We start from the raw sequence: 22,450 nt of genomic DNA, 5'->3' as shown, positions 1-22,450 counted from the left end.
CTCCTTTTCATTTTTTCTTGATCTCGATACTATTCTCTCGAAGAGACAAAGAAGCGTAGTTCTGTAGTAGATAGGTGTTACTCTATTAACTGGACTCACCGAAAGAATGGGTCTACTCGTTTATATACTGTTCTCTTCACTTATTTCATTGGATCAAATCACAGATTTTGTGTGTAACGTTATCTCTTGTCGAATGACCTACAGTTTAGTTTCACATTATTTCATTCTATTATATACATTTCGTTCAAGTTAAGTGTTTTTTTTTCTTTTCTCAATCAAGGTCTTCGTCAATCAAACCATCATCGCTTTCGGCGAAGTCGTAGTCCTCCATATCGATATCTTCAGCATCGTGGTTTGCTAACACCGTCAAACCAGAACTTGTGCAAGTGACACGAGCTGTTTCTTTGTCTCTGACCTGGCCCTTCAATAACAAAATGGCCAATTTGTTCAAGACTTCGCTCTGGATAAGTCTGTTCAATGGACGAGCACCCAAGTCTGGTGAATAACCATTGTCACACAAGTATTCCAAGGCAGCGTCGTCAACCTCGAGTTGAACTTGCTTTCCGTTTGCAAGGAAACGGTCTTGAATTTCCTTGATTCTGATTTTGACAATCTTGGCGATGGCCTTCTTGGACAAACGGTTGAAGACCACCGTTGATGAGATACGGTTGAGGAACTCAGGGCGGAAATGATGTCTCACAGCCTCCATAACCAACTCCTTGGTTTCAGGAGTGATCTTGGAGCCCTTAGAGGCATTGATGTATTCAGCACCCAAGTTAGAGGTCATGATAATGATGGCATTGGAGCAGTTGACGACCTTACCTTGGGAGGAAGTGACACGGCCATCATCTAAGATTTGCAACAAGACAGTCAAGACTTCTGGTGCAGCTTTTTCGACTTCGTCGAACAAGATGACTGAGTATGGCTTTCTCAAGACAGCTTCGGTAAGAATACCACCTTCTTCGTAACCAACATAACCTGGTGCAGCACCGAGAAGCTTTGAAGCTGACCACTTGTCGCCAAGCTCAGAACAGTCAATTCTGATCATAGCCTTTTCATCAGCGAAAAGGAAGCCAGCAACTTTCTTGGCAAGCTCTGTTTTACCAGAACCAGACAATCCCAAAAACATGAACGAGGCTGGTTGGTTAGGGTTGGCCAAGCCGGAACGTGTCAATCTCACGGCGTTGGCAACAGCCTTCACAGCCTCAGTCTGGCCGACAACTTCCAGAGAAATGACTTTCTCCATGTTAATCAACTTGCTGTTCTCAGCTTGAGTCAATTTAGTAACTGGAATACCGGTCAATCTTGCGGCAGTTTCAGCAACGGCATCAGCGCTAACAACATTGTTCAACATAGTGTTGGAGTTGGCTGCATCTTCCTCAGCCACCTTCACTTCCAAAGCTTCGATTTCCTTCTCGACATTTGGAATGGCGAAGTAACGCAAGTCTGCTGCAAGGTCTGCATCACGACGACGCTCGGCGTCATGAGCTTTGATTTCCAATTCGTCCAACTTACGTTTGAGGGCAGTTAATTCATCGTGACCAGAACGTTCCTGTTGGAAGCGTTCACGCAATGGGATCAATCTTTCCTCGATCTCAGCCTTTCTGCGCTTTGCTTGCTCGAGTCTGTCAAGAGAGTCAGCATCAGCGTCTTTGTCTCTCTCCAAAGCAGCGATCTCAACTTCAACAAGGTTCATTTGTCTCTCCAAGCTATCCAATTCTTCAGGCTTAGAGTCTCTTTGAACAGCAACAGTAGCAGCAGACTCGTCGATCAAATCAACGGCGGAGTCTGGCAAACTTCTGTATGTGAGGTAACGCAGAGCCAATTGAGCAGCAGCCACCAATGCGGAGTCCAAAATACGCACACCGTGGTGGATTTCGTACTTTTGTTGCAAACCTCTCAATACGGCTACGGTCTCAGGAATGGTAGTGGCAGGAACATCAATCTTCTGGAATCTTCTTTCGAATGCACCATCCTTAGAAATGAATTTTCTGTACTCGGCAAAAGTGGTGGCACCGATACAGTGCAAAGCACCACGAGCCAACATTGGTTTCAACAAGTTGGCGGCATCGGACTTTCCGTCACCCATGAGCATGTGAATTTCATCAATGAAGAGAATAACCATATCGCTGGATTTCTCGATATCGTTCAAAACACCCTTGATTCTCTCCTCGAACTCACCTTTGTACTTGGCACCAGCAGTCAAGGCACCCAAGTCCAATGCATAGAGACGAGCATTGACCAAAATGTTGGGCACGTCGTGGTCAACGATACGTTGTGCGACACCTTCCACAATCGAGGTCTTACCAACACCGGGCTCACCGATGAGCACCGAGTTGGATTTTGTTCTACGGGCAAGCACTCTGATGACCCGGCGGATCTCTTCCTCACGACCAATGACAGGGTCGATTTTACCTTCACGGGCCTTCTCGGTCAAGTCTTCACAGTATTTGTCCAAGAATTCGTATGTGGACGACAGATCAGCAGTGCGAGAGTCGATTCTCTGGCTGCCTCTCAACTCAATGGCTTGTGTCTTGATGGTTTCCACATTGATCTGTGCCTCCTTGAAGATCTCCTTGATGGAGTTGTCCTGTAACAAGGCCAACAAAATGTGGTCCTGGGCCACGTAGTTGTCCTTCTGTTGCGCCTTGATCTTGTTGGCGTTGGTTATCACCTGTCCAGCAGCGTAACCAAAGGAGACGTCTTGAGGAGCGGGTGTTTGCGAGGGCAAGCGAACCAAATGGCGGTTGACTATGCGCTCAAAGTCCGGCCACTCGTAACGGCCCTTTTGAATTAAAGTCTTAAGATATTGGGTAGAATTGACGTCGTCAGATGGAATCATTGCGGCCAAAAAATGGAGAGGCATCACCTGGGAATGGGAGCCCTCCCGTGCCAATTGGGTGGCCTTGGTTATGATCTGAATGGCATTGTCAGTGAATTGTGTTTCGTCAAAGGTAGACATGGTCTTTACTATGAGAATTGATTGCTGAGGAATTGGAGGAGACAACAGCAGAATATATAGTGGAGGACCTGGAACTGCAGTCCTTCCTAGAAGATTCTAGAATGTACAGGATAATTCTAGATTAATTGGATGTATCTGCAGGTCATCGGTTCAGGGGAAGAAGAAATGAGGTGCATAAACGTCTTGATTTTGGGAAAAAGTTTTGGTTTGTTGGAATCGATGGGCTTTGTTGGGGTTATTTCTCCCCCTTTCATATCTCTCTATTGTTTATTTGGGAGACTTAGTTCCAAATGAAGTGATATGCATGTAATATGCGTTCCTGCAGGACACCCGTTCGGACCACATTATCATGTACAAGGAGTTATGTGCCATTGGCACAATTGTGTGATTTGAGTACTTAGTTTTGCTTTCCCCGGAAAAAGCTTATATTAGACCAAATAAATTCAGGGAGCGTATCACTTTCTGGTGTTTCATGATATTATTTATATTTCTCTACGAAATATTGGGCCACATTTAGCAACCTGTTGAGATTAGATACTGTTTGTGAACTCTGACTAAAAGTGATTGGAACAGTAAGCTGTGAGAAAATGTACGTAAACGCAACTGTACGTGAACGCAACTGAATTTGAAGATCTGTAAGATAACAGCAAAGTCGATTTTGTATTTAATGTTAATGTCCGTGACACATTCGTGGAAACTACGGAGTATTTAGAATGAGTCCCAACTGAGAACTTTCTAGATAGAAATCGACCAAGAGAAGTTCGGGGTTAAGACTCAATTGAGTTGTTCAAAGAGAGGAGAGAGATGAGAGAGGTTTTAGTCGAATCACCGCCGACGAATCACCGTCAATGATTCTCAAAGAGAAAGTCCATAAATGGCAAAAGAAAATTGTGAGTTTAATCGACTGAAGAAGTCGTAGTCTAACATAAGTAATCCCAAAAAAACCAATAGGAGCGAGATAGACACAGAAAATCAGAGCATCTATGTTCTTTTTATTCAAATTATCAATACTCTTTCCTATAGAGAGTTTCATAGTCTCGAAGTAATGGACGAAGTTCTATATCAGTGAGTTTCTCTTTATGATTCTGAGCTCTATCACGGAGAAGTCGACGCATGTACGAGCAGTATTTGTCCTGCGGCTGGCCACAGACACCAACGAGTTTGGATATCTGAGGAAGGCCACGGAGTCCCGCATATCGCCACACCTGACATGCTATTCGGCATTGAAAGAAGGTGTGAATGAATGTTTTAGTGGCGCAGCCGCAAAGTAAACACTTTCGTGCTTGTTGAATGGTCATGACGTCGGCACCAACATGAAACATGTGGAGGTAGTCATACGGTTGATTTAAGACATGAAGCTGTTTACTCATTTTCCTCCAGAACTTTGGAAGACATTTCCGATCAGATGGACGTAGTATCAGGTCTAGTTCTCGCAGAAGTCGATGTATTTGAATAGATTTCTTACTCACCGAGTGGAATATCTCCGGATCGTATTTGAAGTGTTCTCCCAGATATGGTTCCACAAGGTTTTCAAATTCATCTTTCCGATGTATGGTAGGAATGATTGGACCGCTATGTTGTACACCAGTGAGTTCAATCCATGCCAAGATACATGCCCACATCAGTTTTGAAAAGAGTTGTTGGAATGTTGGGGTTTGGAAGTTGTAGGGCATATTCGGGGTAATTATGGATTTTCCGAGGAGAATATGATACCACGGCACTGTTTCATAGTTGTCGTCGAGCGCTTGTCTTTGATGGATTGTCCAAGTAACCCAGTGTTGGATTGTTAGACGGAAGAGACGGTGGTGCCAGGCAGTTCCAAAGATTGCTTCGTGAACCACCTGAGCTCTTCTGCCTAGAAGTTGACGGTCGAGTTGGAGCACGCCAAAGCCGCCGAGTTGGGATTTGGTGAAGACTGTTTCGGGGTCAATGCCAGGGAATTTCTGTTTGCAGATGGCATCCATGAGGCTTGTGATTTCTTCTTTTGTCATTGGTGAGTGGATATCTCTGATATAGAGTTTAGAGGGAAGTAAGGCGTTAATCGCGTGCCCAAGTCGAGATGGCAGGACTTGTGGACAGTCGTTAATTACCTTAAGGAGTTTTCGGTGTTCTTTTTTCCAATCAAGGTCTCCAACTCTTACTTCGAGGTATCTTATCTTTGACAGTTCAGCAACTGTAGTTATTGGGAAGCCAAGATGATGGCACCGATCGGGGTTATCTCCCTTTTCCTTAACCAAAATCAGACTTCTATCAACATTCACCTTGTACCCTGATTGAATTGCGAATTTTGATAAACAATCCTTGACTATTGGACGATCCTCTTTTCTCATGAACACCATCAACTTGTCAGTGTAGGCCATCACTTTTATTTCAGTGGAATCAAATCTGTGTCTTCCCTGAAGAGACATTCCTTTAATCTTTGATAAGTTTCGTAAGAGCTGTTCCATTCCAAGAATAGAAAGGAACGGGGAGAATGGATTTCCTTGCATTGTACCCCTTCTCATTGGAAAGCTTGGACCCATAACATTGTTTATGTAGACTTGTGCGTGTTGAGTGCGAAGGATAGTCATAATGGCTTTTCTAAGACGAGGAGGGATTCCTGCCTTTTCTAAACAATTTCCAATATATGTCTGATTGATCAGATCAAAGGCATTTTCAAACTTAATGAGAACGGCTGCGAGATCATCTGGGTCATTCAAAACGACCCATGGGTGATCATCTTCGCATTTACGCCAGCAGTGAAGTACTGATTGGAACAGAAGGATGTTATCGTGGATGTGGCGATCCTTGAGAAAGCCGGTTTGGTATGGCCCTATTAACAGATCCGCAACCAGTAACAACCGTTCATTAATTACTTGACATATGAGTCGAAGACTGGTGTTGATGAGGGCTATTGGTTGTAAATTTTTCACATGAAACAGACTCAGACTTTTTGGAACCATGGTTAGGAGAATCTTTGTCATGGAGCTGGGAATCATCCCTTCCATAAGACCATTTGCTGTTTTGGTAAGCATTTCCCCGTACATGTGCCAAGTGGATTGCCAAAATTTAAAGGTGAGGCCATCTTCGCCTGGAGCTGAATCTGATTTAGACTGGAGACAGGAGAAGAGTTCATCTTGAGTGAATGGACGATCAAGTCGTTGAGCACTTTCCTCGTCGATGACAGGAAGGTCAACATATCCAGAGTCTGGGGAATCGCCCAAATCTTCATATTGTTTCTTCCAAAATTTCGTTGCCATTTCAACGATATCCTCTGTAGTTGATGCCATACTATCACCATCTTGAAGCTCAAAGATAGCCCTTTTTGTCGAGATCCCTCCCTTCCTCGTCAATTTTATATTGCACGTTTCCAGGCGTTGAACAACATATATTATTCGTTGCAACTTTTTTCGACAATCATACACCAATTTATCAAAATCGGTGTATCCATGAAATTTTTCAAGTGTAGTCATGGTAAAAATCTCATCAGGAACTATGAACCGTGGACGGCCCACCGCCACATAATCATACGTATCATCCATTGAGAAACTACAATTTGTGATTTGTGTGAGGACAGTTGGTGTGACATATCATGTTCAGATGATCTACTATTCTTTTTTTTGAACCTGTATAATTAATTCGTTTAGGAGGTGCAGGAGTCCATCCGTTTGTAGGGTACTCAGGCCAAATTGAGATTAGGCCATGTGAGGTTACGATTTACTAGTACTGAATAATTCTGACCTTTCCTACTTTAAACAAAAAGGTTCACTTCTCAGTATAAGACACACCTGCAGTTTGACATCCTAGAGTATGAGTTTGACATAAAATAAGGTGCAGGATGCGCTCGGCTATCAAGTCTACTAGTCCAACGGCTTTTGATTGTCTTACAGTACTGTATGTAATCTGCCTTTAACTATCTTAAAAATACGTGTAATTGTGCTAAATAAATCTATCATGTTTGTAAGGTCGTTGCGTCTCGGCGGGAAAGGATCCTTTTTCTCGCTCAATTGTGCTTGTGTTTCGCGACGATCTCCACAAGTTTTCTCTATAACATGCCAAAATATAATCCCATGACTCCCAAAAGAATAGAAAAGACGAAATCAATTTGATGATGCGGTGACACTGGTATGGATGGTTTGTATGTCGAACGACTAGAGGTGAAGTCAGGGCCAGTCTATGTACATGTGTGTGATCCCTTGAACACCTCAGTATCTCAAATCAATGATGAAAGATGTTTCTAATTGTGTCTGAATATTTATTTTCGCATCCTTTTATTGATATCCGTCATTCCAAATTGAGTTCGAACGAATGAAATACAAGTAGGCCACTAGCAATACTAGGAAGTCTTGACCTATTGTTGGGAGACACACCGGTCCACACACAATATGTGCCTCGGTGGTAATGCTTTGGTTAGACTTGATTTCTGAGAATAAGGAAATCCACTTCTTTAAATATTTCGCAGATTTGCTCCTAATGAGGGGTTGTCAAGGTTTGATTGCCCATTTGCTATTCGGTCAGTCGCAAGCGTCCTGTCTCTTCGTCCTGTCTCCTTGGACCAGATGTCTGGCTGCAAAGTGAGACAAAGTTCCTACAACCAACGAACGAACTTAATGTTAATAAGCTTCCGTGACTTTGGCTTCTCGAACATATATTTATGATTTTATTTTTGGTTTTAGCTGAAATAGATGTTTGCCTCTAAACCTCAGTTGAGCAAGCTACTCAATAGATCATGCAGCAAGTACTCAATAGCACCTGAAATCAGTGGCAAAATAATAGTATTTCACAAAATTGGACCAATTGAAATTTTTTGCTATGTATACTAGTTTTCAGCAAGTTTGAATTGATGTAATGACAGCTTTAGTTCTGAGTCAATTTGCTTCCAATATAGATGGACAGCGGTGCTTGTTTCATTTCTGTGCCAATTATTGGAGATAACAGCCATGATGTGTATTTCAAAATTGCTAGTGGTAAAATCTAATCGTCGTAGTTGCAGGTAAACCTCTAGTGATATCTTGCAATGACCATGTTGCTGATTTGATATACATGATAGTATTCACCAGCTTCCATATTGATGTTAGAGGAAGTACAGAGCACATCCGGATTGCGGAAAAATATTTTGGCACTTTTGGCTCTGAGTTCTACAGCACTGGTGTCTTCACAGTCTTTGTATTTTCGTTTGACTTGGTCAATTCAGGTATTGAGTTTATTTCTTGAATTGTGCGGACCCACGGTTAGACAGGGTACCGCCCTTCTTTTTGAAGTTTGAACGTTGTTTCAGAAGCTTCTTACCTCCGTAGCCTTGGTATTTGTTTGAGCCGTATTTGCCCCTCTTACGGTTTGCACGACTTTTGTTGTAGTGTGTTCGGTCCCACTCAGCTATGTTGACTCCTTTATGGCATGCCTTGATTACCCACTCTGCATAGTCCCGCGTACCGAAAAGATCGATGTTTCCAATGAACGGACCGAGACAAGATAATAACGTGATATCGTTGAGTCCTTGCATGAAGTGTTGGTGGAGTTCTAGGAGCAAATGGTCTGGAGTGGTCGAGTGGAGGAGCATAAACTGAGTGAAGTAGTCGGCAACTTTACCTGTTCTCTTAAGGTTTGCAATCATATGCCTGATCGTATCGTCATCCTCTGTCAAGATGTAAGCCACTTCAAGGAACCCGAAAAGAGACTTAGTGTCGACAATCTCCTCCATGTGTTTAATGCACCTCCTCAAAGGGCCCGAGATATGACGGACGAGGAAGTCGAGTTTGGTCTTCTCGCTGAGGTCCGTTCGTTCGGCATAACGCTTCGCATGTTTGACCCAAGCTCTCATAGCTTCATGTACCACATCGGGGTCAAGCTCCAGGGGGTTGATGTAAGGAACTCTTTTCTTGTCAATTCTGCGGGTCTTTTCATCATCCTCACTACTGTCGGGAGAGGACTCGCGTTGTACACGGTTTTGGTTCATGACCATGATACCAGTTCTTGTTCTAGCGGCGCTATCAAATGTTAAGTGGTATCCAGGTTTCTACTGAATTGAATACTATTGTTAGAGGAAATACGAAGCATGCCCGGAGTAGGAAATATTATGATCCGCAGAAAAGATTAGAATCAGCAGCAGGAAACATTAAGATATGGAGCAGGCTAGAGAAAAACCTGAGACATAACAGAATCGCCGTCGAGAACATAACAAGTTGGAAGAATATTCAAGGAGGCTAGAGAGGCAGCTAAATTAGTCATTCAAGTATATCTAGAAAAACCTCACGATTATACATTTCACAAGTACAATCTATTATTAAGCATTTTGACCCTTCTTGGTAACGATCAGATATTTATATTTCTTTTAGTTGGAATACACCCGAATAACTCCTGACAAAAATTTTGATTTTTTTTGATACCTCGAATTTTGCAGTTTTAGCCGTAAACTCGCGATTGTCACGAACGCGTATGACTGTCAGATTCGCATTTCCAGATCAATAGAAAGATTTGCAAGGAAATTTCCGATAAATTCACATTTCAATATTCCAAAAGTCCAAGAAGCCCTTTTCTATACTTAGACTGTTATATCAAACAGCAGTTTTTTATTAGCATAATCCGCCTTTATGGCCAAGTTGGTAAGGCACCTCACTAGTAATGAGGAGATCGTCAGTTCGAATCTGGCTGAAGGCATTTATTTTTGTTTTTGGACTGAAGCGAAGTTTTATTTTTGAATTCATGTATGTATGTATAGTTTAATTGTGAATGTAGGCTAGGCGACCAGCGCTGCTATAAAAGTCTATGTAGAGTAGTCTGAATCCTTTCACCTCCAATACTGTTGTGAAGCTCCATACTGTTGCGTGGGCTGCCCGTATCCTGGATTTGAAGCATATGCTCCCTGCCCAGTGAAATATGAGTTTTGAACAGGGGCACCCATTGCAGCATTTTGCTGATACGCGCCCATCTGAAATGTCATCTGAGGTTGTATTTGTTGAGTTTGCTGTTGTTGCATTGTTTGCTGAGGCATCATTGTCTGCATTGGCTGCTGCTGCTGCTGCTGCTGAGTAGCATCGGTTGCACTGGGTTGGTTGTACAAAGATAAGATATTCTGGTTTGTTTGTTGGCGGGCAAGAAGCTGAGGATTGGTGGCCTGCATCATCATAGTCTGATGTTGAGGGTTTGAAGGGTCCAAGTATTGTTGGCCATTCGAGTCAATATAGGAGACTTGTCCTGTCACTGGGTCTGTGTATTGGTAGATCTGAGGGGGCTGGTTTCCGAACCCGGCGCCCGTTGGAAGACCAGTTTGTTGTGCAACTTGCTGCCCTGTCCACCACTCGCCACTGCTACCAGTTGCAGTAGGTTGCAGTTGACCCACCGATGGAGTAGAAGCTGTGGCACCAGAAGAAGCTGGTCTGCGAGGTAAATCGGGAGGACATTCAGCCAGAGCAGGATTGACTTTAGAATCGAAGTTCAAAATGTCGAGCGAGTCATTAATGTCTCCCTTGCTAAGAATCAAACTCTCAACAACGGCATCTCTGTCCAGGAACCCAAGAGACATGATCTCACGAGCTTGTGTTGCATACTGCGACAGCTCGAAACTGGTCAACTTGCGGTGCGACAAGCGCGGCAACACCTTCGAGCTGCTTCTGCTACGAGAGTTTCGGGTCGCAGACAGGTTTCCTCGACTTCTTCCGGAGCTGGGAGTGGTTCGTCCATACTCGTCGCCATACTCATCCTGGCCAATTGGATCGTAGCGAAATTTGCCCTCAATGTATTTTTCTTTCAAGTATTTTTCAATGGGCGTGTCATCCACCCCGTCGTCGTACGGGAATGGGACCTTCTTCGGGTTCCACTTTTGCCGAGCGGCCCGGTTTCCGATACTCCGCAAGCAATCAAGCTGAGATTCTGTCCAGACCTCCAATGTAAGCGATTTCACCCTAGAGATGGGCTGACCTCCAGGACCGCCAGACGCAAGAACTTTCTTATGGCAGTTAGCACACTTTCCACATAAAAGTAGACCCAAGTTCCAGGAGGCCCAGGTCGGGTAATCAGAGCCACACTCACCGCACCTGTTGAGGTTGTTATGGTTGTTAACAATGTCAATGAGTTGTTTTTCGGTCTGCTTACTGTGTTTCTTGGACATTGGAGAAGGAAGTTGTGGGTGGAATATGCGATACCGAAACCTGGGGCATATACACCGAATGGATGGAACAAAATGTGTCAATTCTGAAAATGAAGCAAAATTTAAAAGTATTTTATTTCTTTCGTTTGTGATTGTCAATTTTTTGAATCTATCTGATTTCGAGAAGCAATGTTACATCGGAGTCTGTCCTTTTAGACCAATTTTGGTATGAGGCCAATCTCCCTTTGCTGAGAACTCTGGTGAGTACGTTTGTCTCAAAATACATAGCTCTGTTGGAGTCAAAAAATTCTTCGGCAGAATTGACCTTGCGATTTCTCTAACCATGAGTTTGGCTATTGACTAGAACCTACATCATAACTGAATCGGGAATACCAACGCACCGTTAGATCTGACAATTCCGTAAAAGCCATTTAATTGATTTTTCTCTGGAAAATGTCATTCAGAATTCTCAAATTCTGTAACAAAACAATTTTAAATGAGTTTCAGTGCGCTACAGTTGGCGATCCACCTTGATACCGTTTTTTGCACCCAATACCTCATTAGCACTTCTACCTTAGTTCTCATCACATCTCGCTCAAGGAACATTCGCAGACCTATTCGTTTAAGTAAAGGGCGCATTCGAATCTTCTTCATTTCATCGTAACTTTTCAGTTTATACTCTCGAACTGGTATATGGACTTGTTAGACTACGAAACAGACTCTTCCGATTCAGACTCCAACACCGAGCCCAGCCCCACCCCTCCTCCGCCTCTTGGAATTCCATCTTTTGTTGCATATTCAGAAAACTATAACATGAACCAACGCAGGCTTGGAACCTCGTTTCTCTTTCTATTGTGCGACATCAATCAAGCTGCTAGATTGAGTCTACGCAAATCCCTTGCAGCATCCACGAAGGCCATTGAAGATACCGTGCCTGGATTCCATAAACTTTACGATTTGGACAACACCGTTGATCAGTTGAGTCAGACGGGAAGTGCTTTAGGTGCTTGTAATACAAATATCGCCAAACGTCTTCATGTTACCTTGTTTCCACTCGTTCTGGGACAGGTTCATCAAATCAAGCAGTTCGAGTCCAATTTGACGCGACGCATGAAGCTGTGGACGCCGCCAGAGAAGCTTGTGACCAAGGGGAATGTCTTGAGTGCCATGCTAGGCGACGACGGCGGGAGAGGAGCAGGTGGGGCGAGAATCAAACTTGCAATGGAGCTGAGATTCCAGATCATGACTCTGAAGACGCCCAATGTTCTCTTTGTGGTCTCTAGATGTAGAATCACTCCAGAAAGCGAGCTACTTCTCAAGGGCTTGAGCGGTCTCATAGGGGAACAGGCGGACAATCTCAATCTCAAATATGACTGGTGGAATAATGTTGGCGTTAAAGGCATCGATGAATGCAAGTATCATGTCTCGTTTATGACTTATACTCTTAAACGGCCCGGCACAGCCGTGAGCTTTAAGCAGATCAGCGACATACAGTCGGCTTTCAAAAAACTACCGCCTATTTCAAATCTCTCGATTGAAACTGACAGCATGGTGGTAGTTGGCACCAACCAGCGTTACTTCAAGGTCCCATTGGCGTGATACGTGAGACGATGTTAGATTATCACTCAGAGTCAAACGCGTAAGTTTTTGTCCAGACAATTTCACAAGGCATGATTCTTGGATCAAAATGAATTGAATATTGTCTATGCATTATGGCAGGCTGCGTTTACCAAAGCCATTCTTTTGACTAAGAGCTGCGAAGCCAAACACCCCGAGCCTCATAGATCTCCATGAGAAATTCTTCCTGAAATTCTCTTTCTTTGCTTTGGAAATATAGCAGAAATGTATATAGTTGAGAATTGTCGAAAATGGGTGTGTTCGGGTTAGGTTCACTTGGTGGCTATCAATACCCATCCATAAGTATCATATAACTAAAATCGCACAATAGAACTCAAGCAATTTGAAATTTGAACCAGTGATATAAAAAATTTCCTTAATAGAAAAAAAAAATTATGTGTGAGAAATCAAAACATACGTTCTTCATAGTATGCGCTCACAACTACTTATCTCGTATCTGCCATCTCTATACTCCATAAAGAAAAGAACCCAGACCTGTAAATACAATAGTATCACTCATTGAGATACTTCACATAAATCTGCATTAGAGCATACATTATTTTCCCCACGAATACACGCGTTAAGCGGAACTAGACGCGACACACTCTTCAATGCCAATTTTATGATTCGAATATTGAAATACCGACAAATTTTGCACAGAAAAGTGTTCGTACGCACCATGTCAACAGGCTACCAAGCGCTGTTGATACCCAGCAAAGAGAAGCTCGATCTGCTCCAGAATGTGGACTTGTTCTCGTCATTTCAAGACTCTTCACAAGAGCCAATATATGTAGATACAGATAGCGATGACCCATTTGATCCAGCTGACTTAGTCGGTCTTGAGACTCTCCGATCCTCCGGCGGCAGTTTTGAGGGCCAGAAACGGATGAATTCGGCCGCCTCCATGCCCTTAAACTGGCTACATAGCTCTCCTAGACAAGCCACGTCCAGACGCTCTTCACAGCTGAAGGGAGCGCAAATCGTAAAACGATCCCCCCAACATCATAGAACGCCTACAAAGAGACGGCTGGTTTCGCCGCCTTCGATTTACTCAACGCCACAGGCAGAAATCAGTGACTATGAATCAGATCTCGTTGAAAAGCTTGTAGATGTGACCAGTGCAGCGATGAACCAATTAAACCAAGGCATTGGCGAAGTTTCGGCTCTTCTGAACGCCGTCAAGAGCGAGGCTGATGCACCTATATTGAAATCTGAGAGTGCTCTAGACAGAGCTCCAATGCTCGAAGGACTCGATACTTCAAAAGCAAAGAAGTCAGTATCTTTCAATGCCATGGCCACACAGCCAGGCGAATCTAGTGTTGATTCGAAGGATGTTGATACTTTCAAGGAGCTCAACTCAAATAAAAGACCATGGTTCATGCTACTGCCAAAAGAACGCACCATTAAACCCCCACCGGCACAAAATCGCCAGAAGTCGGCGCCGTTGAACGCAACGATTCAACTTGCGACACAAGCTGTGCCAAATAGTCTACTATCTGAGTCAGCCGAGAAACTTGTCAAGCCAATTCTCCTTTCGCAGGAACAAGAGTACGTTCGTCATTTAGCTCTACAAGGAAAATCAATGTTCTTCACAGGATCAGCCGGTACTGGTAAATCTGTTCTTTTAAGACAGATCATTAAGGACCTCAAGGCATTACATGGGCCAGGAACTGTTGCCGTCACAGCATCTACCGGCTTAGCCGCTTATCATATTGGCGGTATAACTGTTCATAGCTTTGCCGGTATAGGACTCGGCAAAGGCGACCTTCCAGCTTTGATCAAATTGGTTCGCAGGAACAGAAAAGTTTTCAGACGTTGGAAGGATACAAAGGTTCTCATCATTGATGAAATATCCATGATTGACGGGAGACTCTTCGACAATTTGGATGGCATTGCGCGTGAAATCCGTCGCAAAAAGAATACTCCTTTCGGAGGTATTCAAGTCATTGTCTGTGGTGATTTCTACCAATTGCCCCCAGTCAGCAAAGCGCAAATAAATCCGGATGGAACTGAATTGAAGGAGCAATCACGGTTCACTTTTGAGAGTGAAGCATGGAAGAATGCCTTGACCTCGAGTATAATTTTGAAGCAAGTGTTTAGGCAACAAGGTGACCAGACCTTTATTGACATGCTCAATGATCTCAGACATGGTCGAGTTTCAGAAGAAGCGGAATCAGAATTTCGCCGTCTCTCCCGCCCCCTCGTTTGCCCTGATGGTATTGTGCCCACAGAATTGTATTCTACTCGATATGAGGTTGAGAATGCAAACAACCTTAAATTGGTGAGACTTGGTGGCTCTACTAGAGTTTATGAAGCAAAGGACGGTGGATCTTTGCCTCCAGCAGTGAAGAACGCATGGCTTAGTAATTTTTTGGCACCAAAGAAAATCTTCTTGAAAGAGAATGCGCAAGTGATGTGCATAAAGAACTTTGATGATACTTTAGTCAACGGTTCTTTGGGTCGGGTCAAGGGATTCATCGATAGAGATACTTATCTCTGTCAGAAAATCATGGATGAAAATCCTTCGATGTCTCTTGAGGAAACAACCAAACTCTTTGCAAAACACAGAGTGGCGTATTCTTTGTCTCAAAAGACTAATCATGATGTTCTGATTGATGAGATTACCGATGATATGCTCAAAGCAGCTCCAGAGCAGCTTGACAGCGTATTTAACTTTTTGCATGAGGACAAAGACTTTTCTCAGTTGCTACAGAATATAGATTCTAATGAAGGGTTGCCAACGGGTTTCGATTCATCGGCTCCCATAGAGGTTAACGATGTAACCGATGATGAATTAATTCGGCAAAATAAGCGGCGGAAATTAGATTTTATCAGCAAGGTTGAAGAAATGGCTAAAGGCGAGAAGTATCCGTTAGTCGAGTTTTCCTCACCAGATGGTCTTTCTTCTAGAACAGTATTGATCGAACCTGAGAGGTGGGATATTACAGACGAGGCCACCGAGGAGGTTTTAGTGTCAAGGGTTCAACTTCCTTTGATGCTTGCCTGGGCCATGTCAATCCACAAATCTCAAGGTCAAACTTTGCCAAAGGTGAAAGTTGATTTGTCTCGCATTTTCGAGAATGGCCACGCATATGTGGCATTGTCAAGAGCTGTTGCAAGAGAAGGACTACAAGTTGTGAACTTCAAAACCGAGAAAGTCACCACACATGGTGCCGTCGAAAAGTTCTATGAATCGCTTTCTACTACCGAGGATTTAGCCAAGGATCATACTTGATACTATAGTGTTTAGTTTCGACGGTTCCTCTATTTTTATAGATTTTTTATATGGGTTAGGAAACATCTAATAGGATGCATGGAGTTATTGAAAAGCTATTGAGTATTTTCTACTAATGGAAACTAAGAAGTATCATATAGAGTTCCTTCTCGTGAGCCCATGTCTTGCATTCACCTCACATTTCTTCACAGTATCAACACCAGATATATTCGGGAATTTACCCTCATCTTTCCACCTCGTTAACAATTTATCAGCGTAGTTCAAGCCCACATTGTATATCTCGTCGTACTTCAAGAAGTCTAAAGTGGCATAGTCGTCAATTGGAGGACGCAAGTAAATGACATTTGGCATGCGTTTGGCAATTTCCAATGCATTGACACTTGCGACATATGCTAACCTTAATTGAATATCCATCATGTTGGGCACATTTGGATGTTTCGAAAAAGGATTTATTCTGTTGAGCAAAACCCAAAACCCTGAAAGGGTATCACCATAGTTCATAGGAGTTCGGTCATCAACAGAACCAACATCGACTGCAATAATGTACTTTGCTCCTCTGTTCTTCATCTCCATCACTGGCAAATTATCTAAATAGCCTCCGTCAAGAAGCATTGATCCATTGTATGCTATTGGAGGCAAAAGGCCCGCGAGAGACATTGATGCACGGATAAATCTCCAAGCATAGCCTCTCTCGTGGATTTCCATCGTCGAATTGGTGATATTGGTCGAGTTGCAGAAATACTTGATCCAGAAATCTTCTATTTCGTGGTAGCCAAACACTTTCCAAATACCACGATTGAACTCATACCCTGTGATGTAAGAAGTGACTGGATATGTAAGATCAAAAATGTTCCTCCAGATTGAACCGACTCTTCTAGAAAATTTTTTGGACATACCATAAATAGAAACGATGTTATTCTCTTTCGCATACAATCCACCGACAAAGGAGCCAATAGAAGTTCCACCAATAATGTCAACGGGAATGCCATGTTTCTCTAAGGCGGTGACAACACCAACATGAGAGATGCCTCTAGAGCCTCCGCCTCCTAAAACCAAGCCAACAGCCTCGTTTGAAAGAATTCTAGCCAAACGCAAAAAATCATTCTTGTGAACAGAAGCAGTTTCGGGGCCTTTATTCACTCTGTTATTCAATTTGATCAAGGATTGCATTGCTCTTGATTTAACCTGTTCAAATTGAAGCTTTATGTTTGGGTTGGCTTTGCTGGCTACCTTAAGAGCCAATTCAAGAATCAGATTCTTCTTCTTGACCCGTTTGACAACATGTTCTTTCGACACATCCATGGTTATGTGGTGATGGTCTTGTACCCAAATTCTGTTCTTCAACCAAATGCTTGTAGATCCAGGTAGCACCGACTTATCCGGGTGAAGTAGACATAAGTCTGTCCGAGCTGTGGTTTTCAATTTGAGAAGCAAGCGCTCATAATCACCAACATACGTGGCACATTCATCATCATCCGCATCAGCTAACAAAAGTATACAATCACCCTGAGAAATGCAGGTTGAAGTCCAATTGGACTTCAAAGGCGTGTCACACACGTAAACGATAGTCTCGTACTTTTCTTCAAGATAAGTAAAATATCCAGAGAGTTTCAAATGTGATAATCTTTCATCAAAGGCATGACGCCCCAAGTGTTTAAGAGTAGTTGTCTGATCAAGAGCTATGACATTCCTACCAATAGCTTTGAGGGCCAGCACTAATTTCTCTGCAAATTCTTTCACGGGCAAGCCGCTAACACTTGGCAAGATTGTAATTGTTTTATACTCAGCTGTGAATTCAAAAGGGCGAGAGGAAGTAATTGTTGACACGCAACCGCTGAAGGTATCGTGATCTTTTGATTCGAGAACTTTGCGAGCAACGATTCTGGACACTTCCACCATAATTGCAGGACTCAGTAGAGAGAGCATTTCAAACAAACTACGGGGTATACGCGCAGTTTCAGAATCTCTCACAGCAATCAATGAGCTGCTTCTTCTTGAGGCAGTAAGTACTTCTACCTCCCCAATGGACTGGCCGTGTCCATATTCTCCGAGTACTTCGAATTCTTTTGGTTTATGGTCATGTTGTGCTGAGTTAGAATTGTCAATTAAATTCCCGTTGACGAGTTCCGGGTCTAACTTCAGAGCATCATTGTGCCGAACCACTCGGAATCTTCCACTTATAACGATGTGAAAACCATTAGCCCAATCACCTTGGGAAGCTAGCAATTCACCCGCAGGAATGTTGCACCATTCGAGGGCAAAATCAATTGTACGAATAAGGGGAGGCAACAAGCTTTTGAGTTTAGCCGCAATCGGAAGCTGTAACATGTAAAACTTATCTAAAAGATTTACAAAATCCTTCTTAGAAATATAGGCCACCACTGCCCCTTGGTCTTTTGGACACTGGATGGAAACAAGGGATTTGAAGCCCACTATGGAGCTCAAATAGCCAGCAATACCACCAACTCTAACGGTGTGAAATTTCTTTGTGAGGAGTTTATCTGGTGTGCTGGATGATGGGTCTTTCATTGTAGCGGTCACTTTGAGAGAGCCATCAATGACGTAAAACAAACCAGTATTGAAGGAGTCCTGCTCCAACAAATAGGATTTTGGTGCGAAGTACTTGATCTCAACGGCTTGTGCAAAGGCATCCTTGATTGCAGCATACTTGGAGTCGGCGTCATTCAAAGAAGTCTTTCCTTGGGGACCAATCCTTGGCAGAGGTATTCCGCTGGAGCTATTCTCCTGGTCTTGCTTCCAACGCAGAAATGTGGGATAAACTTTGGTGACTTCAGAAGAAGATGGAGTTGGCAGAACAGCGTCAAACTTTGTGCCCTCTGAATACGAATCGTAAAAGAATCTGTTGAAGCTAGCTGTAGTAGAATTATCGTTCATTAATGACGATAATCCAACAGACGAGGAGCTCATTGAAAATCGATCATCCAATATTGAATAATTTTCTGATTCCTCTTCGACACCGAGAATTTTGAGCAAAGTTTCAGCAATAGAAGCACGCAAAGTCGATTCCTTAGTCTCTTCTAGTTCGTCAGAGAAAGAATGTCCCATGTGGCTACTTTTATTTTTTCCGAGCGTGTGTATCAAACCACTCTTTTGACGTCCGAGAGTCTCAGCTTTACCTTGTAACAAGCTGAAGCCGTGGAGTTCGTCCGCGTTTTCTGCAGCCAAGGAATTGTGATGAGAGAACATGGGTCTTCTTGTGAGAGGAACAGATGAAAGCAAGTCGCCGGGCTGCGTTGACTTTTTCCCTGAGTCTAGCATCACATATCTTGATGACAGATTAAGAGCAGAGCTGCGTGATCTCTTGCCTGATTTAGGAAATAACACAATCAGAGAAACAGCTTTGTCATCCTCAGCCTCGGCTTGTTCCTTGGTTTTCTTACTCTGCAATTCCTCAAGGACGTTGCTCACTAAATAGTCAGGTAGCTTGACCTCTTCGCCTGAGGAATTTAGTATAGCTTCAGTCTCAATAACCTCACGAGTGAGTCCCAAGTAATTATGGGCAGTATTGAAGGTGACTTTGTACAAACGAGCCAATATCATTGCAACTATGTGAGATGTTGCCTTTGGGAATTTGGTGTACACTCTTTGAAATGCCAGGTTTGGGATAATAGCGATCGTGGCGGTCGCAATATCTTTCGTGTCAGAGCGGCGCGCCCTAGCAACAACCTCCGGGTAAACGGTGTTAGCTTCAGGAGACAATGGGTCGTGGGCAGATTCAATGGGAGAGTCAGGCACTGAATCCAAGTTTCCTGGATCCTGGGCGTTGAAAGCAGGCGAAAACATTTGCTTTGAGTATACGCCAGAACCTCCCGCCAGTCTATCAATTGAATTTTTAGGTGTTGCTCTTCCCAGTGGATTAGAAACGGAAGAGGTTTTAGGTCTAAATAGGTCTAGAGTACTGAGCAAAGAGCACAAAGGAGCACCACTTTTCACCTCGTTGAGAAGATGATACCGCTGGTTCCCAACCATCAAAATATCATCTTTGTTTTCCTGATCCCATGTTACAGAGTCTAGGCGGTTTGTCATCTTCATGTATACTTGCATTGTTCCCTCGACTACTATTGAGAATCCCATGGATTCATCGAGGCACAAAAGCTCGTCGCCCACTAGCTTCTGGGTGGTCATATTCTTCGTGAGCTCATGAAACACTGGCCGCTCCAAATATCCAAAAACCTTGATGGCGCTGAGAAATTCGTCCAAGTAATTCTTCGACTTATCCGTTCCGCGCTTCTTTGCGCCAGTGACGTAGTCCAAATTGGAACCTTGTCCGGGCATTGTTTTGTCTGTTTTCTGCGGCGTCGTCTCCACAGAATACTTGGTCAAGTACCGCTGTCTCACTATCAAATACGTGAACGAAACTATCAATACCATGTATATTAGTAGCAGCAGTATAGAAAGCGTTACTGAAAACCGCCGCTGTAACATCGCAACCGTCGCACGCGGAACCACAACCATGACAAAGTTAAGACACATCCAGACGAGCCACAGTGCAAACATGATGAAGGATGTTAGCATCGACCAATTGTTCTCTGTCGTTGTGGTAAGGTGAGACACATGTTGTACTGAGGTGGTGTTTGGGAGTAGCAGCAGCATGCATCAATGAGGAGGAATGAAAAAAAAAGTAGTTTTGAAAAATTGGTTTGTGTGGGCAATTGAGGACTTTTATAGTGTGCAATTGGGGTAGGATGTATTTGTGGATGGTGCCTAATTCTGTTGTATTGCTAATACCAGAACAGATGCGCGTCTCACGTGATGTTTCTGTTTCCCCGGATTCTGAAAAGTGAAGATCGCAGGTACTTCCGAGCAGTGAAATGTAGCTTAGATTGCGCGAATATATTTTTAGATTCAGAGTATATCGTAAAATTGTATAAAGGATTTAGAAATTTGACATGGTTACAAAGCGTCGAAGCGACGCAAGATCCGCTCGATACCATCCATTCCCTTCACTAATTGAGGGAGCTCGGGTCCATAACTGATACGCACAAAGTTGTACCAAATGACGTCCTCAAGACGACTCAAGTTCTGTGGGTTGATCAAAAAGAAAAAGCCCGGAACAACAATCACCTTCTCATGGAGACACTCGTGGAAAAAACCAAGACAGTTGCTCAACTTACCAGGAAGATGGGAAAGATTGAGCCAGAGGTAGAAGGTGGAATTTGGTGTGTTCTTTTCATTGAATTTGAATCCCATGTTGCTCAAACGTGTGATGACGTAGTCTCTCTTCATCTTGAAATGAAGCTGAAGGGCCTTCATTTCGGCACGCACAGCGAGTGGCTTCAAGAAATCAACAGCAGCATATTGGAATGGCGAGTTAGAACCTCCATCTAAGAATGATCCAGCAGAACTGAGCGCGTTGATGTAGTCTTCAGGACCCAAGATCCAGCAAATACGCCAGCCAGGCAATCTGAAGGCTTTGGTCAATCCATTCAAAATGAGGACTGGGTCTTTGTTGACGTCCTGGATGAACTCAGCAGACGAGATCGAAGATCCGGTACATCCTTCGTCGTAGTAATAGTGGGAGTAGAATTCGTCCATGATCAACAAACATTTTTCTCTGCACATTTTGTGGAGGGTCTGCAATTGTGATCTGCTCATACATCTACCAGTGGGGTTTCTAGGGTTAGATGTAAGGAACGCAGACACACCACGCTTCAACTCCAAGGCAATGGTCTGCAAGTGCATATCGTAGTTGTCAGCTTCATCAAGAGGGACAGGGATTGGAGAAAAGTTCTTGAACAAAGAGAGCATCTCGGCGTAAGCAGTGTAGTCGGGCAAGAAAAATGACAAGTAGCAGTCACTGATGATCGAGGCAATACGGGTGAGACCAGCACGTCCACCAGGAACCACACACACGTTTTTGTATGTATACTTCGAGGGGAAATTCTGACGGTATGTCTCATTATAGTAATTGGCTACAGCCTCACGCAATTCCTTGATACCCGCAGTTGGTGCGTACTCTTTACTGATATCAGTAACAGGCACAGACGTGGGTCTCTTGAAGGAGCCAGGAATTGTGTCACCATGTTCGGGAGCACCCTGACCCAAATTGGCCCAATCATCGTCTCCGTTACCCTGGAAACCATATTCATTGGCCCTCTCGGTGACCCACAAGACACCAGTCGATGACTGTTTGGTGTTCATGGCAGGCTTGTGAATTTCTTCATTGAATTTAGGGCGAGGAACAGGAATTGGAGAGCCCTCCCGGCCATTTTCTGACTGCGAAAGACGCGAAAGAAGACGGTGATGTTTTTCCTTGTTGTTGAGGCCAGAGAGACTGTTCAGCGGATGGATATTGGTTGGGGTTCGGGCCAGCGGCATGTCCAACTGCGAACTGGAAACGGCTAATTTTTCCAAGAGTGACGAGGCACTACGACGAAGCGGAGGAGGAAGTGTCGACTCGAGCCTTTCGAACTCAGTGAGTGACTCATCGTCGGAGCCGTAAACGGACATGATTAAGGGTTAGATAAGATTTCTGACGCTCGGAACGGAAACAATTAGCAATGGGTAGTGAAGTTCCAATGAGGCTATGGAAGTTCTGGTTCTGCTTGCG

General features: G+C 43.7%; 7 protein-coding genes and 1 non-coding gene across 8 annotated transcripts; 3 read left to right on the top strand and 5 right to left on the bottom strand.

Moving 5' to 3' along the window:
- Window positions 1-271: 271 nt before the first annotated feature.
- On the bottom strand, window positions 272-2,962 carry PUMCH_002954 (uncharacterized protein; the record flags this gene model as incomplete). The annotated part of the gene is made up of 1 exon (XM_063021943.1): window positions 272-2,962. The coding sequence occupies one exon, from the start codon at window positions 2,960-2,962 to the stop codon at window positions 272-274; it is 2,691 nt and encodes an 896-aa protein (XP_062878013.1).
- Window positions 2,963-3,966: 1,004 nt separating this feature from the next.
- PUMCH_002953 (uncharacterized protein) lies at window positions 3,967-6,483 on the bottom strand (the record flags this gene model as incomplete). The annotated part of the gene is made up of 1 exon (XM_063021942.1): window positions 3,967-6,483. The coding sequence occupies one exon, from the start codon at window positions 6,481-6,483 to the stop codon at window positions 3,967-3,969; it is 2,517 nt and encodes an 838-aa protein (XP_062878012.1).
- Window positions 6,484-9,525: 3,042 nt separating this feature from the next.
- PUMCH_002952 lies at window positions 9,526-9,598 on the top strand. The gene has a single exon. It is a non-coding gene; the product is annotated as a tRNA-Thr (tRNA).
- Window positions 9,599-9,728: 130 nt separating this feature from the next.
- Window positions 9,729-11,048, bottom strand: PUMCH_002951 (uncharacterized protein; the record flags this gene model as incomplete). Its single annotated transcript, XM_063021941.1, has 1 exon — window positions 9,729-11,048. The coding sequence occupies one exon, from the start codon at window positions 11,046-11,048 to the stop codon at window positions 9,729-9,731; it is 1,320 nt and encodes a 439-aa protein (XP_062878011.1).
- A 672-nt stretch (window positions 11,049-11,720) lies between these two features.
- Window positions 11,721-12,626, top strand: PUMCH_002950 (uncharacterized protein; the record flags this gene model as incomplete). Its single annotated transcript, XM_063021940.1, has 1 exon — window positions 11,721-12,626. One exon carries the CDS (start codon window positions 11,721-11,723, stop codon window positions 12,624-12,626), a length of 906 nt encoding a protein of 301 aa, XP_062878010.1.
- Window positions 12,627-13,266: 640 nt separating this feature from the next.
- Window positions 13,267-15,879, top strand: PUMCH_002949 (uncharacterized protein; the record flags this gene model as incomplete). Its single annotated transcript, XM_063021939.1, has 1 exon — window positions 13,267-15,879. The coding sequence occupies one exon, from the start codon at window positions 13,267-13,269 to the stop codon at window positions 15,877-15,879; it is 2,613 nt and encodes an 870-aa protein (XP_062878009.1).
- A 132-nt stretch (window positions 15,880-16,011) lies between these two features.
- PUMCH_002948 (uncharacterized protein) lies at window positions 16,012-20,493 on the bottom strand (the record flags this gene model as incomplete). Its single annotated transcript, XM_063021938.1, has 1 exon — window positions 16,012-20,493. One exon carries the CDS (start codon window positions 20,491-20,493, stop codon window positions 16,012-16,014), a length of 4,482 nt encoding a protein of 1,493 aa, XP_062878008.1.
- A 300-nt stretch (window positions 20,494-20,793) lies between these two features.
- PUMCH_002947 (uncharacterized protein) lies at window positions 20,794-22,350 on the bottom strand (the record flags this gene model as incomplete). Its single annotated transcript, XM_063021937.1, has 1 exon — window positions 20,794-22,350. One exon carries the CDS (start codon window positions 22,348-22,350, stop codon window positions 20,794-20,796), a length of 1,557 nt encoding a protein of 518 aa, XP_062878007.1.
- Between the last annotated feature and the right edge of the window lie 100 nt (window positions 22,351-22,450).

This window comes from Australozyma saopauloensis, chromosome 3 (assembly GCF_035610405.1).
Source record: "Australozyma saopauloensis chromosome 3, complete sequence".
Classification (NCBI taxonomy): Eukaryota; Fungi; Ascomycota; class Pichiomycetes; order Serinales; family Metschnikowiaceae; genus Australozyma; species Australozyma saopauloensis.
The sequence above is the reverse complement of the archived record's forward strand: the minus strand, read 5'-3'. Positions and strand labels throughout refer to the sequence as shown.